Below are 19,078 nucleotides of genomic sequence, written 5' to 3' on the forward strand. Positions count from 1 at the left end.
GAATATTAAATGGGATCTCAGTAAATCAGTTAAAAGAGTAAGAAAGAAAAGAAAAATGCAAGCCATTCTATTTTATTCTCAGTGCTTTTCTCCATGTATCACATTCCATTCTGGATAAGCTAAAATTCAATAACTCCATAGGATCAAGGTAATTTAGAGTAATTAATTGAAATAAGGCTTATAGTAAATCAAGAGAAATAGGCTTTGCAACGTTTCAACCTGGAAGCTGCAAGCCTTCTGGCAACATCTTAACCTTTGAGATGAGAAGAGTAACCTGTTGTTATTTATTGGTGGAATTAATGGTTTCTGGAACCAAAATCATTTGGAAACTCAGGAACAACATTGGATTCAAGTATGAACTATCAATTCTGAATGAGTGACCCTATTTCCAATTTGCAGGCAGAGTCTGATTGAATGTGAGCTTTTATTTCCACAGCCATTTGCACTTGAACAATTTTACTATTGCTTTTTGAGGAGTGATAACTTTTTCCAAAGGGCAAATCATCTGATATCAGGAGTTAAACTTTTATTCCTCATTTTCCTACCCCAATCATTTTCATTTCTATGTTTTGGGATTCATTTGTAGTTGTTGATAATGTGATCCCCCATTTTTCAATTGAGGAAACTAAGGCAGACGGAACTTAAATTACTTGCCTAAACATAACTATTAAGGGTCTGAGTCCAGATTTTAATTCAAGTTTTCTTAACTCCAGGCCCAGTACTTTGTCCACTATACAACTTAGGTGAAGCCCTTTTTTTTTTTTTTTCCTTTTTTTAACTATTCTTTGGACTGGATCCTTGCTGTACCTAATGATTCCAGATCATTTATACTAAAAGCTGTTTTTTAATAAGAATTTTAAAAAACAGCTGCTCCTTAGCTATTTAGACTACCCAAAAAACAAAAACAAACAAACAAACAAAACCAGGAATAGAGAGTTGGGTAGGTAGAAAACAATTAACTAGTGCCTCAATTTAGCTTTTGTTTTTACTCAAATGAATTTGCATGTTAAGTCTGAGATCTTGGGAATTTTTAACCTAAAGAGAGATAGATTGAAAGGTGGGACAGGGCTAGGTTATGAAGAATTTTGTATCCCCCAAAAATAGCATTTTGTATTTACTCCTAGAGGCAATAGGAAACCACTAGAGTTTATTGATTAGGGATAGTGACATGATTTGACTTGTGTTTCAGGAAAATCACTTTAATGTCTGGAGAATGAACTGAATGGGGAGAGACTCAACAGCAGGCTATTACAATAGTCTAGGTAGGAAGTAAAGGATGACAGTGTCAAAAAAGAGAAGGGAGCAGATGGGAGAAATGCTAACAACAGTGAAACTGACCCCCCTCCCACAATTTTCAGATTACTTTTGTTTATTGTTTTCCCCATTAGATTATAAGTAGATCTTGACAGTAGATCGAATGTGGGGGGTTTGGGTTGTGAGAGATAAGAATTAGGAAGAAGTCCTGGGTTGCAAGCCTGAGTCCCTGGAAAACATTGCCCTCTACCAGAAGGTAAGTAGGACTTAGAAAGAAAGATAATGACTTTCTGAGTTTATGATGACGACTGAGATATTTGAAAGGCAGTTGAGAGGTGAGGTTGGAGGTCATAAGAGAGACCAGAGCAGAACAGATAGATTTGAGAATCATTAGTATAGAGATTAAAATTAAATATGTGGAAACTTATGAGATCATTAAATGAAGTAGAATAGGAGAAGGGAAAAGGACCCTGAACAGAACCCTGAAGGACATGTATGGTCAGAAGAGGTTGCAGCAAAGGAGACAGAGAAAGAGCAACCAGGTAAGATTCTCCAGAACCAGCAAAGAATGTTGTTCTAGAAACCCAAAGAGAAAGCATATCAAGGAAGAGAGAGTAATCAATAGCCATCAAAGGCTGCTGAAAGCTCAAGGAGATTCAGCTTTGATAGTCACCATTTTTTCAGCCCCCTCAGCTACTTCTCTCCTCTTACCCAAAGGATGGAGGGCAGAGCAATAAGCTTCTTCCCAAGTCTCTCTTTATAGAGGATTCAATTTTCCAATTTAGCCTTTATGTCCCATCACATTCTCTGCTTTGGTTTCAACTGCACTAGCTAACCCCCATCCTTTCTTGTGGGGACACCCTTTGGCAGCTTCCCCCCACACAATTTTCAGATTACTTTTGTTTATTGTTTTCCCTATTAGATTATAAGCTCCTTGAGGTCAGATATGTCATTTATTTTTGTTTATGCTCAGTTCTCAGTGCTCAGTACAGGGCCTGGCACATAGTAGTAGACTATTAATTATTAACTTGCTAAGTGTTTGTCTATGGTTACACAGATTATAGCATCAAAGGTGTCACTGAAAACCAAATGTTCATTACATCATTCTATGGCTTTATTGAATCCTATAACTAAGAACACTGTTTACATGGTGCTAGGGATACAAAATGAAAGTCTATATTTTTCTAAGGGGGAAAAAATCCAATAAACACACAAGTAAATTCAAAACATATTTAGTGACACAAAGTAATTTATTTTTTTTTAATTTAATAGCCTTTTATTTACAGGTTATATGCACGGTAACTTTACAGCATTAACAATTGCCAAACCTCTTGTTCCAATTTTTCACCTCTTACCCCCCACCCCCCCCCCAGATGGCAGGATGACCAGGAGATGTTAAGTACATTAAAATATAAATTAGATACACAATAAGTATACATGACCAAAACGTTATTTTGCTGTACAAAAATAATCAGACTTTGAAATATTGTACAATTAGCTTGTGAAGGAAATCAAAAATGCAGGTGGGCATAAATATAGGGATTGGGAATTCAATGTAATGGTTTTTAGTCATCTCCCAGAATTCTTTCCCTGGGCGTAGCTGGTTCAGTTCATTACTGCTCCATTGGAAATGATTTGGTTGATCTCCTTGCTGAGGATGGCCAGGTCCATCAGAACTGGTCATCATATAGTATTGTTGTTGAAGTATATAATGATCTCCTGGTCCTGCTCATTTCACTCAGCATCAGTTTGTGTAAATCTCTTCAGGCCTTTCTGAAATCATCCTGTTGGTCATTTCTTTTTTTTTTTTTTTTATTTAATAGCCTTTTATTTACAAGATATATACATGGGTAACTTTACAGCATTAACAATTGCCAAACCTCTTGTCCCAATTTTTCACCTCTTACCCCCCACCCCTCCCTAGATGGCAGGATGACCAGTAGATGTTAAATATATTAAAATATAAATTAGATACACAATAAGTATACATGACCAAAACGTTATTTTGCTGTACAAAAAGAATCAGACTCTGAAATATTGTACAATTAGCTTGTGAAGGAAATCAAAAATGCAGGTGTGCATAAATATAGGGATTGGGAATTCAATGTAATGGTTTTTAGTCATTTCTTACAGAACAGTAATATTCCATAATATTCATATACCACAATTTATTCAGCCATTCTCCAACTGAGGGGCATCCACTCATTTTCCAGTTTCTAGCCACTACAAAAGGGCTGCCACAAACATTCGTGCACATACAGGTCCCTTTCCCTTCTTTATAATCTCTTTGGGATATAATCCCAGTAGTAACACTGCTGGATCAAAGGGTATGCACAGTTGACACAAAGTAATTTCAAGAGAGAAGGAACAATCTATGAGATGGGGAGTGGCCTTATTTAAGATCTGATTCTCAAACTTTTCTTTGAAAAATCTTGGGGTTCATAGACAGCCTAGGTGATGCAGTGGATAGAGCACCAGCTTTGAGGTCAGGAGGACTTGGGTTCAAATCTAATATCAAACACTTAACACTTCCTAACTGTGTGATCCTGGTCAAGTCACCCCAATTGCCTCAGCAAAAAAAGAAAAAAGAAAAAAACTTGGGATTCTAAGAAGCAGACTTGAAGAGGGCATTCCAGATATGAAGGACTATCTGTGATAAACTACAAATCTGAGAAAAGAAAAAATTAGTAGCCTAGTTTTACTGAAATGGAGATTAGGTGAAAGAGTAATTTGAAATGGACTAGAAAAGAAGGGTAAGCCAGATTGTAGGGCAGCTTGATGGCTTGTAAGATCTTTGCCAGTTTTAAATATAAAATCCTAGAATAATGACTTGCAAATTAGGGTTATCCTGTGGCTTCTTATGTATGAACAGATCTGTGCAGGTTGATAGCTATCGGAATACTTCAGTGAATAGAAGGATTCATTCTAACTGCTCTCAAATGAATATCCACCTCTCACTGAAAACTCCTGTTCCAGCCCATTTGATTTCAAGGTCAGAATTTTTGTGATATTGTACAGAAATTGAAATATAATCTGGTAACAATATCTGTTAGACTTTATTATCACTTTTAATAAGGAAAACTTTTTGCTTCCAAAAATGCTGCATATTAAGTAGACAGTTGTTATCACCCACATTAGCAGTTACGTTTTGTTCTCTCCTTTTTTTTTTTTTTTGAGGTACAAGCATATAAAAGACTAAAAAAAACTATTTAATTTTTTTTTTATGATGGCCTTTTTTATGTGCTTTCTTAGTGAAAAGTTATAAAACTTGGTTCTTTGAATTCCTTTCATATGTGTGTAAATATATATATATATATATATATATATATATATATATGCAACATTTCCTTTTTTTAAAACACAAGTCACAAAGGAGCAATATCTATCTACATTTTCACATCAGAGATAAAATTCATCTCTCACTTGTGACTTATGCTAGGAAAATAGGAAGCTCCATTAGACAGATCTACAATTTGTCTGTGAATAGAGATTTGCAATTGGGGAGTGATTTCCTTTGAAGTCATTAAATCTTTACAGCTATTCTTTCTGCCTTGACAGATTCTACAAGTTGTCTCATCATAGATATAAAAATGATCTTTAAGAAATATACTTAATGACTTCAACAATGGCTAAAAGTTCATCCAATGCTTTTCTTACTTTTCAGAATTTGGCATGGTAGCACTATTCATGCTTTCACTTCAACAGAACATGACAAAAAGGCTTGTGGCAGAATTTCAGTATTGTTTTACAGCATTTTCTGCTGTTATTAGCTGAAAGATTTTTGAAGCTAATGAGCAGTGCCAACCTCAATATTAATATTAGCTAGCAAAATGCCAGTTTTTCTCCACTTCCCTGTATTCCTTTTTGCAAATGAAAAGTCAGAGTGCATTGCACAAATATAATTTCAACATTAACAAGGATGGGTCAACACAAAGCCAAAATATGCTGTCTTATCAAAACTCAACAATGGCATTTGAAGTTTCCAATGGTTGAGATTGACCTTAATCTTTTTTTTTTTTTTTTTTAAACAGCATTCCTTTTAAAAAATTGTTCTTGAAATCCTCTGGTTTTACCTCAGTGAATCTCTCATTATATTGTCTCTACCTCTCTCCTAGAGAGCCATCCTTTTCTAAAAAATAATGATAATGATTAATTTTTTTAAATCCAGCAAACTATCCTACATATCAACCAAGTTCCATATTTTATATAATGTTGCACATCATAGTTTCTCTACCTCTGCAAAGAAGGATAGAAGCATCCTATTTCTATGTACTTTGTAAGAAATAATTTCCCTTTCAAGACATGTTCAAGTCAACTTTGCTATTTTCATAACTTTATCAAGTATATTATTATAATTTACATCCTATTAAATTAATGCATTTTATTAGTTTAGAATGGCTTACTTTAGATACGTGTTAGCCTTACATTCAATAACTATGGCAATATACATAAAGTCAACATTTAGAGGCAACAAAAATCAAGTCAAATAAGGTGGTCAGTATTGGTGGCACAATAACCTATGTTTTCTTTTCTCTGTTAATCAATAAGCTACAAAAATGGAAAATAGTATATATTATCTATTGAAATCACAATATTGATCCTGCTGTTGCTTAAAAAATGTATTTTGTAAGGAGTTTAATTGGTTGTTTCTTTGGAAATAAAAATAGAGAAAGAGATAGACTAACCCTTTCAATGAACCTTAGAAATAGTTATTTAACACATAGTGTCTATAATCTTGAAAGAGTTAACAAATACCTGAATATTCAACCCAGATTTTCTTAGTATCTTTTTTCTTCCCAACAATGACTTCTCAAAATTGATTTGTGATAGCATGACTATTTGATGGAGCATTGGACTGAAAATTGGGAAGGCCTGGATTGACATGGATTTGAATCCTTTCTCAGACACTTAATACTTGCATTCCCCTTGATTGAGACATTTAATTTCTTAGATTCTATTCCCTTACTATAAAATAGGTATAATGATTGGCTTACAGGATGGTTAATTTAATCACAAGATCAAATTAAATAAAGTATACAAAGCACTTTGCCAATTTTAAATTGACTATATGAAAACCAACTGTTATCATCATCATCATCATCATCATTCTGGACCAGGTGCACATTGGTCCCAAGTGCAGGGTTAAGATTGCTGATATTAAATCAATACAAAAGCAAAAATTATTTTACTAGATAACTACAGAATTAAAATATGCAGACTCTTAACAAGGATAAGTAATGTGTTGTTGAGCAGAGCTCTTCAAGTCCCCTTCCTCTCCATGGGGACATGTTCAAATTGGTAATAACAGTGGGTCCACACAGGAGTGCAGAATCCATTTTAGAGCTAGTTTATATGAAATTCATCATATCACCAAAAGTAGATTTTAACACATTCAGACATTCTGTGAAACAGGTATGATTCTATCACCTAATTTAGAACTTGGTAGACTACATCTAAAGATGTTTCTAAAGAACAATACAGTATTATATTATAGTTTCCTCTGTGTATTTCTTTCATATTTCTATTTTATATTATCAAAACTAGGGGAATATAATAAACACCTTGAATTTCTAGCTGCACTAAGTAGCCAAATCAATCCCTTAAGGACCATCACATTCCTCATCTTGGTTTTGTTTTTGATCTAGGTGTGGCCCCACCCAGGCTGAATTATATTTTACATCTGTTTATAAATAGCCCAGACCTGGGTTCTTAGTGCTAACATAGAAGATAGCCAAAAGGAGAAGAATATAAGGAATATTACTGGCAAGGGGAATACAAGGAAAAAGAAAAACAATTATGTTCCCCCTCAAGTAAAAAAAAAAAATTTAATTTTAAAAAATTGTAATGTTACCAGGATCATAAATAGTTGGGATGTCACCATGAATCTGTGATCCAAAAAAAAAAAAAAATAATGTGAATTCAGGAGCTAAGAACAGAAGTCAGATCAATAGAAGCAGAGAATCTTGAAAAGCATCTCTACCCTGAACCATTTGTAGAATATTTGGAAGCAGAAATGAAGGCTGTTGAATTTGTTCCTAGACTTTACATGATGAGACTTCTCCTTTCATTTCACCACCCATTCCATTGTTCCTAATCATTGGATTATCACCTCTCTTCAACCACACACTCATCCCTCATCTTGAAAGGTTTGGTAAAAATGGTCTCCCTGAAAGTCAAATAGGGATTGTAAGTAGAGGGAGAAAGGGTGGCTCCTGCCCATGTGGAAGAAAGATGTGAACTTGTAAAAGCGGAATGAGAGAGAAGCTAAGGGAATACAGCACTGGTTTTTTCTGCCTAGTCTATGGCTAAAAAGAATGGCATTGAGTTCCTGAAGGAACATCACCATCCAAGTCAAAAATTGTGGTTCCACTTAATTGGGGGGGAGGGGTAGATGAACTCATGAATGAGAGATGATGGCCCAGCTAGTGGGGGAGAAAGGAGGGGAAATGGAATAGGTGTGGGGAATGAAAGAACTCATCACTTCAGGTCTAGGCTTCTAGATACATATGTGATAAGGAACAAATATAGGTAATATGTACAACCAAAAAATATACCTGTATGCAGGAGGGGGAAGCAATACATGCCTTCAACACAGCAGGTCCGCTGACAAATTGCATTGATCTTATTGCATTCATTGGGCTATGCTCCTAATAGGTTTTACATAAAGTATTTTGAGTAGTGCCACACAGTAAATAGAGTGCAGGACCTGAAGTGATGAAAGATCTGAATTCAATTCCAACCTCAGACACTTCCTAACTATGGACCTTGGGCAAATAACTTGACCTTTGAGCATCAGTTTTCTGCCTAAAAAAGAGAGGTAACAATAGCAACTATTTCCCAAAGTTGTTGCAAGGATAAAATGAAATGATACATATATAACATTTTGCAAACTTTAAAACACCATGTAAATATTAGCTAATTGTAGTTGTTATCATCATCCCCCCTCAGACTTTAAAATAATCCTTTAGTATTTAGAGTATTGGCTATGATGGGTTTGCTCTCTCCAAAAAAAAAAAAAAGCCTCAGTCCCAGAGAATATGCTCTTAGAACACAAAACAGTCAGTGACTAACAATTATTCTGAAACTTTGGCTATTTAAAAAATTAACTTCCTGCTCATCAAATGACAGCATCTCTGTGCTACATAGAGCCCTTATGATTAAGAATTAGAAAATTCTTGTAACTCCCTGATCAGTATCCATTTGCCCAGTTTCCCCACTTCAGCCCAGAGGCTGGCTTCCCATAAGCCAAAGAATGCCATCAGGAATTGAGACCTCTCCCACTTTTGTCCTTTTCTCAAACTCTAATATTTCGTTGCTGGCATATGAAATTGAATAGGTGGGAGAAAGCAAAAACAAAAAACAAAAACAAAAAAAAACTTCTATATAAAGCTGTCCCATCCTTTCTATATTAAATTTTAAAATTTCTGCCTTTATTATATATACATAATCAAGTCTAATCTTTTCTTGCTTTCAGCCCACTATACATTTTTATCTTCATCTTTTTGTTTTGTTTTGTTTTGTTTTCTGGGTAATTGAATGAGAGACTAAGAAGAAAAGGAATGAAGTAATTATGCTAATTCTAAACAGATTCACTTATTAGGGATTGGATTTATTTTTCTTTTCTCCTCAAGTTGGAGGAATATATGTGATGTGTATTGTTTTGCCTTGTGAATCAAGTTACCAGGACATGTTCTACCCTTTGACTTGACTTAGACATTCTTGATTTGCATCTACACTGATGGCATTGATAAAGTATTTAATAAGAGATTCACAAGTCTCCAAGTCGCCAAATAAAAAATTGAAGCATAGATGGTTTTAAAAGTAAAATTCAATAAAAAAAAAAAAAAGACAATCACAGTTTTGGTGTTTTGTTTCTTAAAATGTTTGGGTGTCAATTAGGTTAAGAAATTAAATTTAAAAATCTATACAAAAACAGATGTTATTGCAATTTCAAATATTTCACCTATAAAATGATTTACATAAAGATTGCTTTAAATAGATTATATTTACTATGTGATATATACTGTATTATATATATTTATACGTATACACATATATATATATATATGTATATATATATATATATATATGTGAATGTGTATGTCAGCAGTGATGGTAGAATATCAGAATTAGTATAGACCTTGGAAGTCATCTAGTTCAGGACCTTTATTTTGTAGATAGAGACAGTCTCAAAGTTCATGTCTGAACCTTGGTATTGATTCTTCAATTCAATGATCTTTTCCCTAGACCAAGTAATAGAGCAAAGAAGTATACATATAGCAAAAAAATTTAAGTCAATGAAAAATAGGACTTGATACACACAAATATTCATAGGAACACATCTGTTATATAAAACTGATGTAACTCCATTGCCTGTGAATATTATGAAAGTTAACAAAATACTCTGAATGAATTTGAAACAAAAGTAAAATTTAACAATTTGCTAAATGTCATCTTTGGAAAAATTGGAAATCAATTACAGTGAAAAAAAAATCTGAATAAATACTTGTAGCTTTTCATGATTTCCCCAAGCTGGTAGGGTCTTCCCCAAACTACCTTATATTTAACTACTTGATTTGTATTTTTATTTATTCTCCTCATATTTATTTTGTGTATGCCTTCATATCACAGATGTCTCCTCCATTAGAATATAAGTTCCTTGACAGTAAAGATTATTTTACTCATTATATTGGTCTATTTATATTTCCATCACTATATCATTGCCTTGAACAGTATTTAATAAAAGCTTGTGGATTCATTGACTGAAGTAAAAATCATTTTAACTAGCCCATTAATTGAAAGGAAGTAGCTTATGTAATAATAAGGACAGAGATGATACTTTTAGAAACAGAAACAAGACAACTTGAAGGACTTAGTAAGACCCAGGAGAGATCAAACACTCTGTTCAGTCTATGGTAGAGATGTAGGAACTAGCCTGGTTGTTACTAATAGAGAAGTGTGTTTATGAATAAATCACTTAACCTCTTAGAAACTGGTTTTCCTTGAGTATAAAATAAAAAATGATAATATTTGAACTGCTATTTCACAGGATCCTTGTGTTAAAAGTACTTTAAAAACTTAAAGAACTATTATAAATGTGATTTATTATCAGAGAGTATAATATGGGTAGTGGTATGTTATATTTATTATCAGAGAAAGAATGTGGTGTAATAGATAGAATGCTAAATCTAGAAGCAAGAAGAACATGTTTCAAATCTTTCACTTTATAACAAATAACTCTCAAGTCTAGTGTGGACCCAATGAACTCTGAAATTCCTTCCAGATGCTAGGACATGCTCTGGAGCTGCTCTTCTGCCTTACAGGCATTGATAAGAGTCTCCAGAAGGTAGCTGCTACATTTCCCCTCATTTCCCCACCCCCACCCCCCTATGGAGGTCTTTTCTAGTACTATTAGTAAGCTCAGAAGCCGTCATCAGTGAGCTTTTCTTCCTGAGTGTGTTGATAGCAATTAGTAAACCAGACTTTTAGACAAAGATTTTACTACAGTATGATAGTTGATATAAAATAGTTCCCCTTAACATCTGTGAAACATTCTCCATTGTTATTCATAAAAACTTAGGGACAAAAAGATTAAAGCTTAGAAAGTACATGTTTCAAAAGATTAACATCTGGTAAAGGCCCTTTGGCTGGAGTTTTCAATATGTTTCTTGTAGTGCAAACTTTTCTGCTGGGTTTCTTATAGAGGCTTAAATCTGCCTCTCCTTACCATGTGCAATTTGTCTTTGGTTCCCAAAGTCAACACTTCCCTGTTTGCTGTTGTTCCAGAAACAATACTATTATGACAATTAAAAAGTCCAAATCTCTCAAGAAAAAGCCTTAAATCTTCTCAAGTTCCCAAAGTTCTCTTTTTGTCAGGGGCAGAGGATGAAGTATTTCCATCTCTTTCCCAACCAATTCCTTTTCATATTGCTTTACTGAAAGCTTCTACTATTGAGCTTCTAAGATACTCAATTTCTTAAAATTTGAACTTTTCTGCCATTTTAACCAAGTCACAAAGTATGGCCAAGTTTCTCTAACAATCTGAATAGAATTCCTGGAATGCCTATTAGAAATGCTTTTAAACTGATTAATTGAATAGTTTTCAAGGCCTTATCCATGTTTCTAGTTGATTCACTAAGACATGTTCTCACCTGATAAAGTACCTAGCCTAAATAGGGTGATCTCAACCTTATGCAATGATACAAAAATAAGGGTAGCAACAACATGGGGATCACAATCTATCTATCTTATTATAATCTGCAGTTTCAGTGTCCTACCAGACTGAGACCTGATCTCTGGTACTTAAGTTTTCCTCCTACACCAGTAGAATTAGTTGGAACTACTTTCGCCTCTGCACATACACCTAAATACCTGTTTTTAACAGAAGACAATGAACATTTATCAGACATTTACTATTACTAGTAACTTTGCTAATCCTTGGAAATACAAATACTAGCAAAAAGAAAGTCAGTCCCTATTGTCAAGAAACTCACATTCTAACAGGGAAAAAGCACACAAAAAGAAACTGAAGTAGAGAAAGAGGAAAAATAATGGTATCCAGCAAAGAGCATAGTAGAGAAAGTCCATTGAGTCAGGAGTACAGTAGGGAGGAAAATGAAGGCCTGAGCATCCATCTTTAAATGGTGGTCCTAAAGAAAAACAATCAATCAAAAGGAGAGGCCATAGGGCTAGGGAAACCTTTTAATGTTACAAGCTTAAGGATGCAATGAAACTTCTGGGTCAAGAGGTTTCTGGAGCAGGATAGAGAATGTTTCAACACATTTTTTAGTCTCCTCTACCCCTGGATATCTTTCTGAGCTCCATTTCTTCCACTCTAAAATGAAGAGATTGGCTCAGATGATTTCCAAGGTCCCTTCCACATCTCACATTCTATGGTAAGATTTTCAAATGGGGGAAGGCTACTTTAGATGTTTAATTCATCATAAACACATGAAAGGGAAAATTCTTCTGCTGTTTCTCAAAAGTGGGAAAGATGATCAAGAATATATGATAGTATCCAGATAGTGCTACTCAAGTTATCCTGAACTACTGTGGAGTGTATGTGTGTGTATGTGTGTGTTATAAATTAAACATTTTTTAGAAATATGAAGAAAAGGGAGAATTTCCCCTTATACTATCTCCCTGTATTAGATGTTCCAAATGGAAAGGGAAGTATATCAACCAGCACATGGACCTTAATTGTGATTATGTTTTATTACCACTTAGCCTATTAGGTGCTTAAATTACCAGATAAGAGAATCTATGTTTCTAATAGTGGAAAGTGTGTTAACAGTATTCTCACTAACTGTTTCAGCCCTGTTCCAACAATCTCATGGATGAAAGTTAATGGCTATATTCCAAGCAAAGCACGTCTGCGGAAATCTCAAGGAGTATTGGAAATACCAAATGTGCAACTGGACGATGCAGGGATATATGAATGTAGAGCTGAAAATTCACGTGGAAGAAATTCTTTCCGTGGACAGTTACAGGTCTACAGTAAGTATGGTTTGCATTGATGCAGAGGCACGTCCTTTCCAACACACACACCTTTTTTAAAATTTCAGTTTAAAAGCAGATAAAAGTGATGTAAGTTTCTTGAGCATAGGGACTAATTTTGCATCCCTCCCCCTTTTTTCTTTTTTGGTGTCCTCAAGTACTTATCACAGTGCCTGAGACATAGTAAGTATTTAATAAATGTTTAATGATTGTTTTAGAATATTCTCAGTTAACTTGGTTCCAAGGTCATAGCTTGTCTTATATTGATTTTTATTCCAAGGTTTTATATAGAATATTGTTCTAAAATGTTAGGGTCTTTTTAAATCACAGCATTTTTCCTTAAAATGAAGGGAGATTTTTTTTTTTTAGCCCCTAAACTATTGCCCATATTTTGGTTATATTTATTAACTCTTTTGAGCTACTACGTTAATGGGCGACAATGTGATAAGTGATTATCTAATAGCCCAAAAAAGCTAAAATAGTTCTCCAAAGTGTCCAATTTAAAATATGCTGTTGGAAAATGTGGCTTAAGAGGAAAGAAAGGGAGTGGATATACATTTATATAGTGTTTACTATATGCCAGGCACTATACTAAAAACTTTAAAGATATTACCTCATTTAATCTTTACAACAACCCTTTAGCTTCATTTTATAGTTAAAAAAAAATAAACAAGCAAACAAACAAACAAAAAAAAAAAACCAAAGGGAAAGATTAAGTGGCTTGTCCACTAATTGCCCAGCTAATAAACATCTAAGGCTGGATTTCAAGCCAGAGCTTTCTGACATCATACCCAGTCTTCTATTCACCATATCACTGCCTTTAAAGAAGAACCATTTTCATTTATCAATTATCAGTAATTTAGCAATTATCTGGCTTTCCTGAATCCAGATCAGACCTCTTTGTATTACATTAAACTGTATATTGTAAAACTACAAACCAAAATGTTGAATGTGGTGTAGTAGAGAGGGAGGTATTCCTGAAGCTAGGAAAACCTATTTCAAATCTTGCCTCTAATACATGTTAGCTTTAAGTCACTTAATCTTTCAGTGTTCTATGCAACTCTTTAAAACTATGATTTGCAGAGAAAGTCCTAGCTAGCATTGGTAGGAGATTCCTCACCTGGGACTTCCCTAGACTGATAAAGTTACAAATCATTTGTCACATCAAATTTTTGCAATGTTTGTCATACCCTGGAGATGAGGGACAGAGGTAGGAGTAGGGAGGAAGAGCATTTGATCTGAAGAAGAGAATAGCAGATCCAGTGTTTACTATCCTGATGACTTCAGTTAAATGAGAGCCTGTTTAGCCTTCAGCTTCCAATCCAATTAACATTTATTATCCAATAAACAGTCCTTGTCCTCAAAAAGTTCACAGTCTAAAGTAGAGTGATGAAAATGTCTGGGGAAACCAGAGGTACTCGATATGGGAGCATCTTGTTCTGTCAAATTGAAACCAGCCACAGCAACAGATGCAGAATGGAATGAGCCAAAAATTCCAGTTTCAATCATTTATAAAGAACAGAATTGGGAAGGGTTTTATATTATATCCTCTACTCTTTCAAACAGAGGGGAGAGGAAGCTGAGGGATAGTTTAGGTCAAAATTTGAGTTAATCTCACAGTGATGGAATTAAAAGTGATGAACTAAAGTGGAGATAATAATGTTTATATTATGAACTTCACATGATTAAAAGGCTTCTAGAGGCCTTGTGTGCTATGCAAATTTGAGTTGTAATCAGGATGTTATCATAACATCCTGTTAAGTCAAGTAAGTATTTATTAAGTACCTACTAGATGGCAGTCAGGGTGCTGAGTCAGGGGAAGAAGAATACAAAGAAAGGCAACTAACTAACTCTGAAAGAGTTCACACTCTTCATAGTCTAATTTAGGGACATCATACAAACAATTATATATGAAGAAAATATATGCAGAATAATTAGAAAAATCAGAGAAGAGCCACTAATATAGAGGATCAGGAAAAGTTTCTTATAGGACAGAAGTAGCAAACAAATAAAAATGGCAGCAATTAATCTATATATAAGGATCCCTGAAGGCCATATATTAAATTTATTGACTGAGGTAGAGGGGATGATGTGATCAGAAATGACCTTACAAATACTTCTGATAGCTAGAAATATTTCTGATAGCTGAGTGGAAGGTACAATGCAATGGGGAGAGATTTAAGCTGTGAGACCAATAAGAAAACTATTAGTAGTCATCCAGGTGTAAGATGAACTGCATTAGTGCAACAGCAGTATCAAAGGAGTTAAGGAGTGTATTTAAGAGTTCATAAGGGCAAAATTGATCGGACTTTAAAACAGGTTGGACATATTTGGAGAGGAGACAGTGAGGGGGTATGGTTATTAGCCTGAGGGACTTGAAAGATGGTAGCAACCTTAACTAAAATAGAAAAGTTAGAAAGAGGGGAGGGTTTGGGAAGAAGAATTATGAGTTCATTTTTTGACATGATGAATTTAAGTTGTCTATGAGACTTGATTGGACATTAAGATGCCCAGTAGGCTGTTGGCGGTATGTCTGAAGGTCAGGAGATATGAGTTATTGCCACAGAGATGACTGCTAAATAAATGGGTTATAAAATTCTATGACTCCATTTGGGGTTTTCTTGTCAAAAATACTAAAGTGGTTTGCCTATTCCTTTCCCAGCTGATTTGACAGATGAAGAAACTAGGGCAAAGAGCTTAAGTAACTTGCCTAGATTTGGTTCATGAGGAGTCTTCCTGATTCCAGGTTCTAAACTTCATTGTGTCACCTAGATGCTTAGCAAAGGAGATTAGTTGTTGAGAAATAAGTAAATCAAGGAACAATGAGATTAGCATGTTTGAGGGAATGTCAGTATCTATGTTTATTCATCTAACATAAAGGCTAGATCTGGGGAGGTGAGAAAGTGTGAATTAAGCACTGAATTTGTTGAGGAAAGGTAAGGAAAATGTCCTATAGATAAATAGTAACTCACAGAATCTTGATTTTTCCCATCTATTCATCTTACAGATCAGGAAACAAAAACCCACAAAAATTAAGAGATTTGCCAAAAATTATATAATTAGTGAGGAGTAGGACCAGGAGGCAAATATAAGTCCCTTGACTCCAAATTCATTACTCCTTCCATTGTACCACACCAATGGTGGTTTTTTGTTTTGTTTTGTTTCCGCTTAGATTTATATTCTGTTAATTTCAACACTGGAAAAAACATCCAGTTATCATTCACTTCTTGATTAGCATTCACAAACATCTAGATATACTTTCTTTCAAGTAATCTATTTTTAATATATGGCTATTTTACTTGTCTCTCCAATTTTATTTTTCATGGCTCAGTATTCCCCCCAAAATATTCTCTTCAAGCTAAGTTGGCCTAGTTATCATATATTAAATTTGCTGAGCATGTATTTGCTCCTAATCTTTACTTATGTCACTTATTTTATATAGAGGCCCCAACATTTACTCCAATTATCTCTATTTTTCTTTTTATCTTTTATTTAATAATTAACTTAGCATATAGTTATATGAATACATATATGTATATACACAGTATATATTTATATGAATACATATATATGTATGTGTATATGTATATGTATGTATATATATCTATAATATACATATGTATATACATATACATATTTATCACCTATATGTGCAAAGTAGAAGCCTTTCCCATAAAGAAGTTTATAATCTTTTCCTTTGCTGAAATATTTAAGACCCTTCTTCAAAGTTCTCTACCTGAACTAAGGAATCTAGTTTCCTCATCTTTTTTATCTAGTTTCCTCATCTATAAAATGAGCTGGAGAAGAAAATGGCAAACATCTCCAGTACCTTTAACCAAGAGAAAAAATAATTTTCTCTGGATTTTCTGAGCATTAGCTTATGCCAGATATCATGCCCTTTCCCCAGAAGTTAATTATCTCTTGTTTAGTAAATAAATACCTTATTTAGTATGAAATCTATATATAAATATATTTTTATGTATTTCTACTATCTACCTACTAGAACATAAGTCTTTTAAAGAGGGAATGCATGTTTGGAATGCATGTTTTATCTATCTGTATCCCCAAAAATATATCATGATATTGGGTACATAGTACATATTCACTAAACAATTGCCCATTAAGATAATTATAATGATGATGATTGTGATAGTGATGAACCAGAGAAATTGTTGACAACATGAAAGAATTTTTACCCTTAAAAGTGTTCTTTACATAGTATAATCATAGAGACATTTAAAATGTATGTCCAAATGGATATGAGGTATTTCTAGATTTGCAAGATTAATAGAGCACAGATTTAGAGTTGTCTAGGAATTTGAGAGGTTATCTAGTCTAATAACATCATTTTAGAGAGCTTAAGTGACTAGCTAAAAGTTATATATGTGATAAAGCTAGGATTTGAGCCCAGGTCCTCCAATGTTAAAGTTTAAGGAGGGAATAATCACTTTTAACATTATGTAAGTGTTTATTGTTAGGATGGAAATAAGCATTGAAGAGCTGGCCCCTTAATTACAAGAATGCATTAAAATTTCCTAAAACTTGTTCTAAGTATAGATAGATTATTTTGAACATTTTAAGTGTGTTTATATTTCCTCTATTTTAGCAATTATACTCAAAGTGATGTCCCATGAAGAAACAGTGATCCCAATCCAGATTAAAAAAAAAAAAACTGACAAAATCTCTACCAATCCTCATATTCAGATCTACAAAAATTTTCCTAGCAATTTATGATACTAATAAAACATATTTAGCTAACTTTCAAATTGAAACAAAAAGTCTACTTAAGATATTTAAGTTTAAAATTCTGGTTATATCTCAGTTCAAAGATTACATGTTACAATAGATACTGTTAGACTTGGAATCAGAAATTTGAATTCAGACTTTTATTAGCTATGTGACCTTGAACAAACTACTTAATTTGCCCTCAGTTTCTCCTTCTATAAAAGGGGAATGAGAATAGAACATAACATTTATTTTATGGGTCAAATGAGATAATACATATACAGAACATTACCAAATTTAAAGAACCATATTAATACTAGATGTTGTTGTTAATTTAGAGAAATAATCATAATTTTTTTTAATTAACCCTGGGTAGGAGGACTGTTCAGAAAATGGGAGGACTTTTTGAACATGATGTCCCATTGAACTGTAGACTAGACTGACAAGAATTCTTGGACATTATTGAGATTGTGTAAATTGAGCATCATAGTTCAGAATATAGAAGGACTTTATTTGTTGATACCCCAAACAAAAAATTCTTAGTAGTTCACTTCCTGGCTCTCTCTCAATTCAGGATTGTACCTAAGAACCATACAGTACATAGTCAGATTAGGGAAAGATACAAACTACAATGAATCAGCATTGAGCTGATCATGCAATATGACATACAAAACACAAGCAAACACACTGTTCAACTTTCTCTTCCTCCTTTTTTTCCCTCCTTTCCTCTGTCCCTCTTCTCTGTCTGTCTGTCTCTCTTTCTCTCTCTCTCTCTCTGTTTGTCTCTGTCTTTGTCTCTCTCTCTGTCTCTCTCTGGATTCACCAAAAAATATAGATCAATTCATTGAAATTCCATTTGCACCTGGACCTCCAAAGTCCATGACATGGAAGAATTTCTTCAACTCCAGGAATGAGCTATTTTGTTAGAAGAATTAATGAATACCAAATCACATATCCACTATATACAGCTGGCCCCAAGCCAGACAATGCTTCATATGCCATACAGTTATTCACCCTGATCATCCTTTAATCTTTTGCCCTGAAACTATATGCATACCTCCCACAAGCTGCAACCTCTGCTTCCTACTTCTTGGTCCATGAACAGTAATCAAATCAATACTGCTAAGGCTTTGTCAATCCAATGCTCTCTGGTTTCACCCACTATCACTGTGAATTTTCAGAACAAAGCACCTTTCTCTTGCCACCATTTCCCTACATATGTTAACTTCTTTATTAAAATTAGAGTTCTGAGTTTGGGGACTATTTGGCTTTTATATTTGAACCCTCAGCGATTACATTATCTTGTATATAGGAAACAGTTGTGTAATACTTTTTCTTCATTCTTTCATAAATTCATTCATTCATTTGTTTATTTTCAGTAGACAATTTGTTATATTAATTGTAACACTTAATGAATCTGATTACATTAGGAGAAAAGGGAATAAATTTTATAATAACAATATTTAAATAATAAATTTTAGAGATGGACTAATTCACTTATAAATTAAATTCTACTTTTAAAATTCCCTCTTTTTATTTATTGGGCAATGTTTTAAGAGAATTAGTATTTATCTTTCCTTCAGATGAACTATTTGTCCATTTT

At 33.9% G+C, this 19,078-nt stretch overlaps 1 protein-coding gene across 1 annotated transcript in view; it reads left to right on the top strand.

Moving 5' to 3' along the window:
- The window catches only part of CNTN5 (contactin 5), a 1,555,331-nt gene that overhangs the window by 1,243,528 nt on the left and 292,725 nt on the right, over positions 1–19,078 (top strand). The window contains exon 10 of the mRNA XM_031961045.1: positions 12,569–12,750. Within this exon, the coding sequence (XP_031816905.1) occupies positions 12,569–12,750 (182 nt within the window). The remainder of the gene's footprint in view (positions 1–12,568; positions 12,751–19,078) is intronic.

The sequence above is a fragment of the Sarcophilus harrisii genome, chromosome 3 (assembly GCF_902635505.1).
Source record: "Sarcophilus harrisii chromosome 3, mSarHar1.11, whole genome shotgun sequence".
Lineage (NCBI taxonomy): Eukaryota > Metazoa > Chordata > Mammalia > Dasyuromorphia > Dasyuridae > Sarcophilus > Sarcophilus harrisii.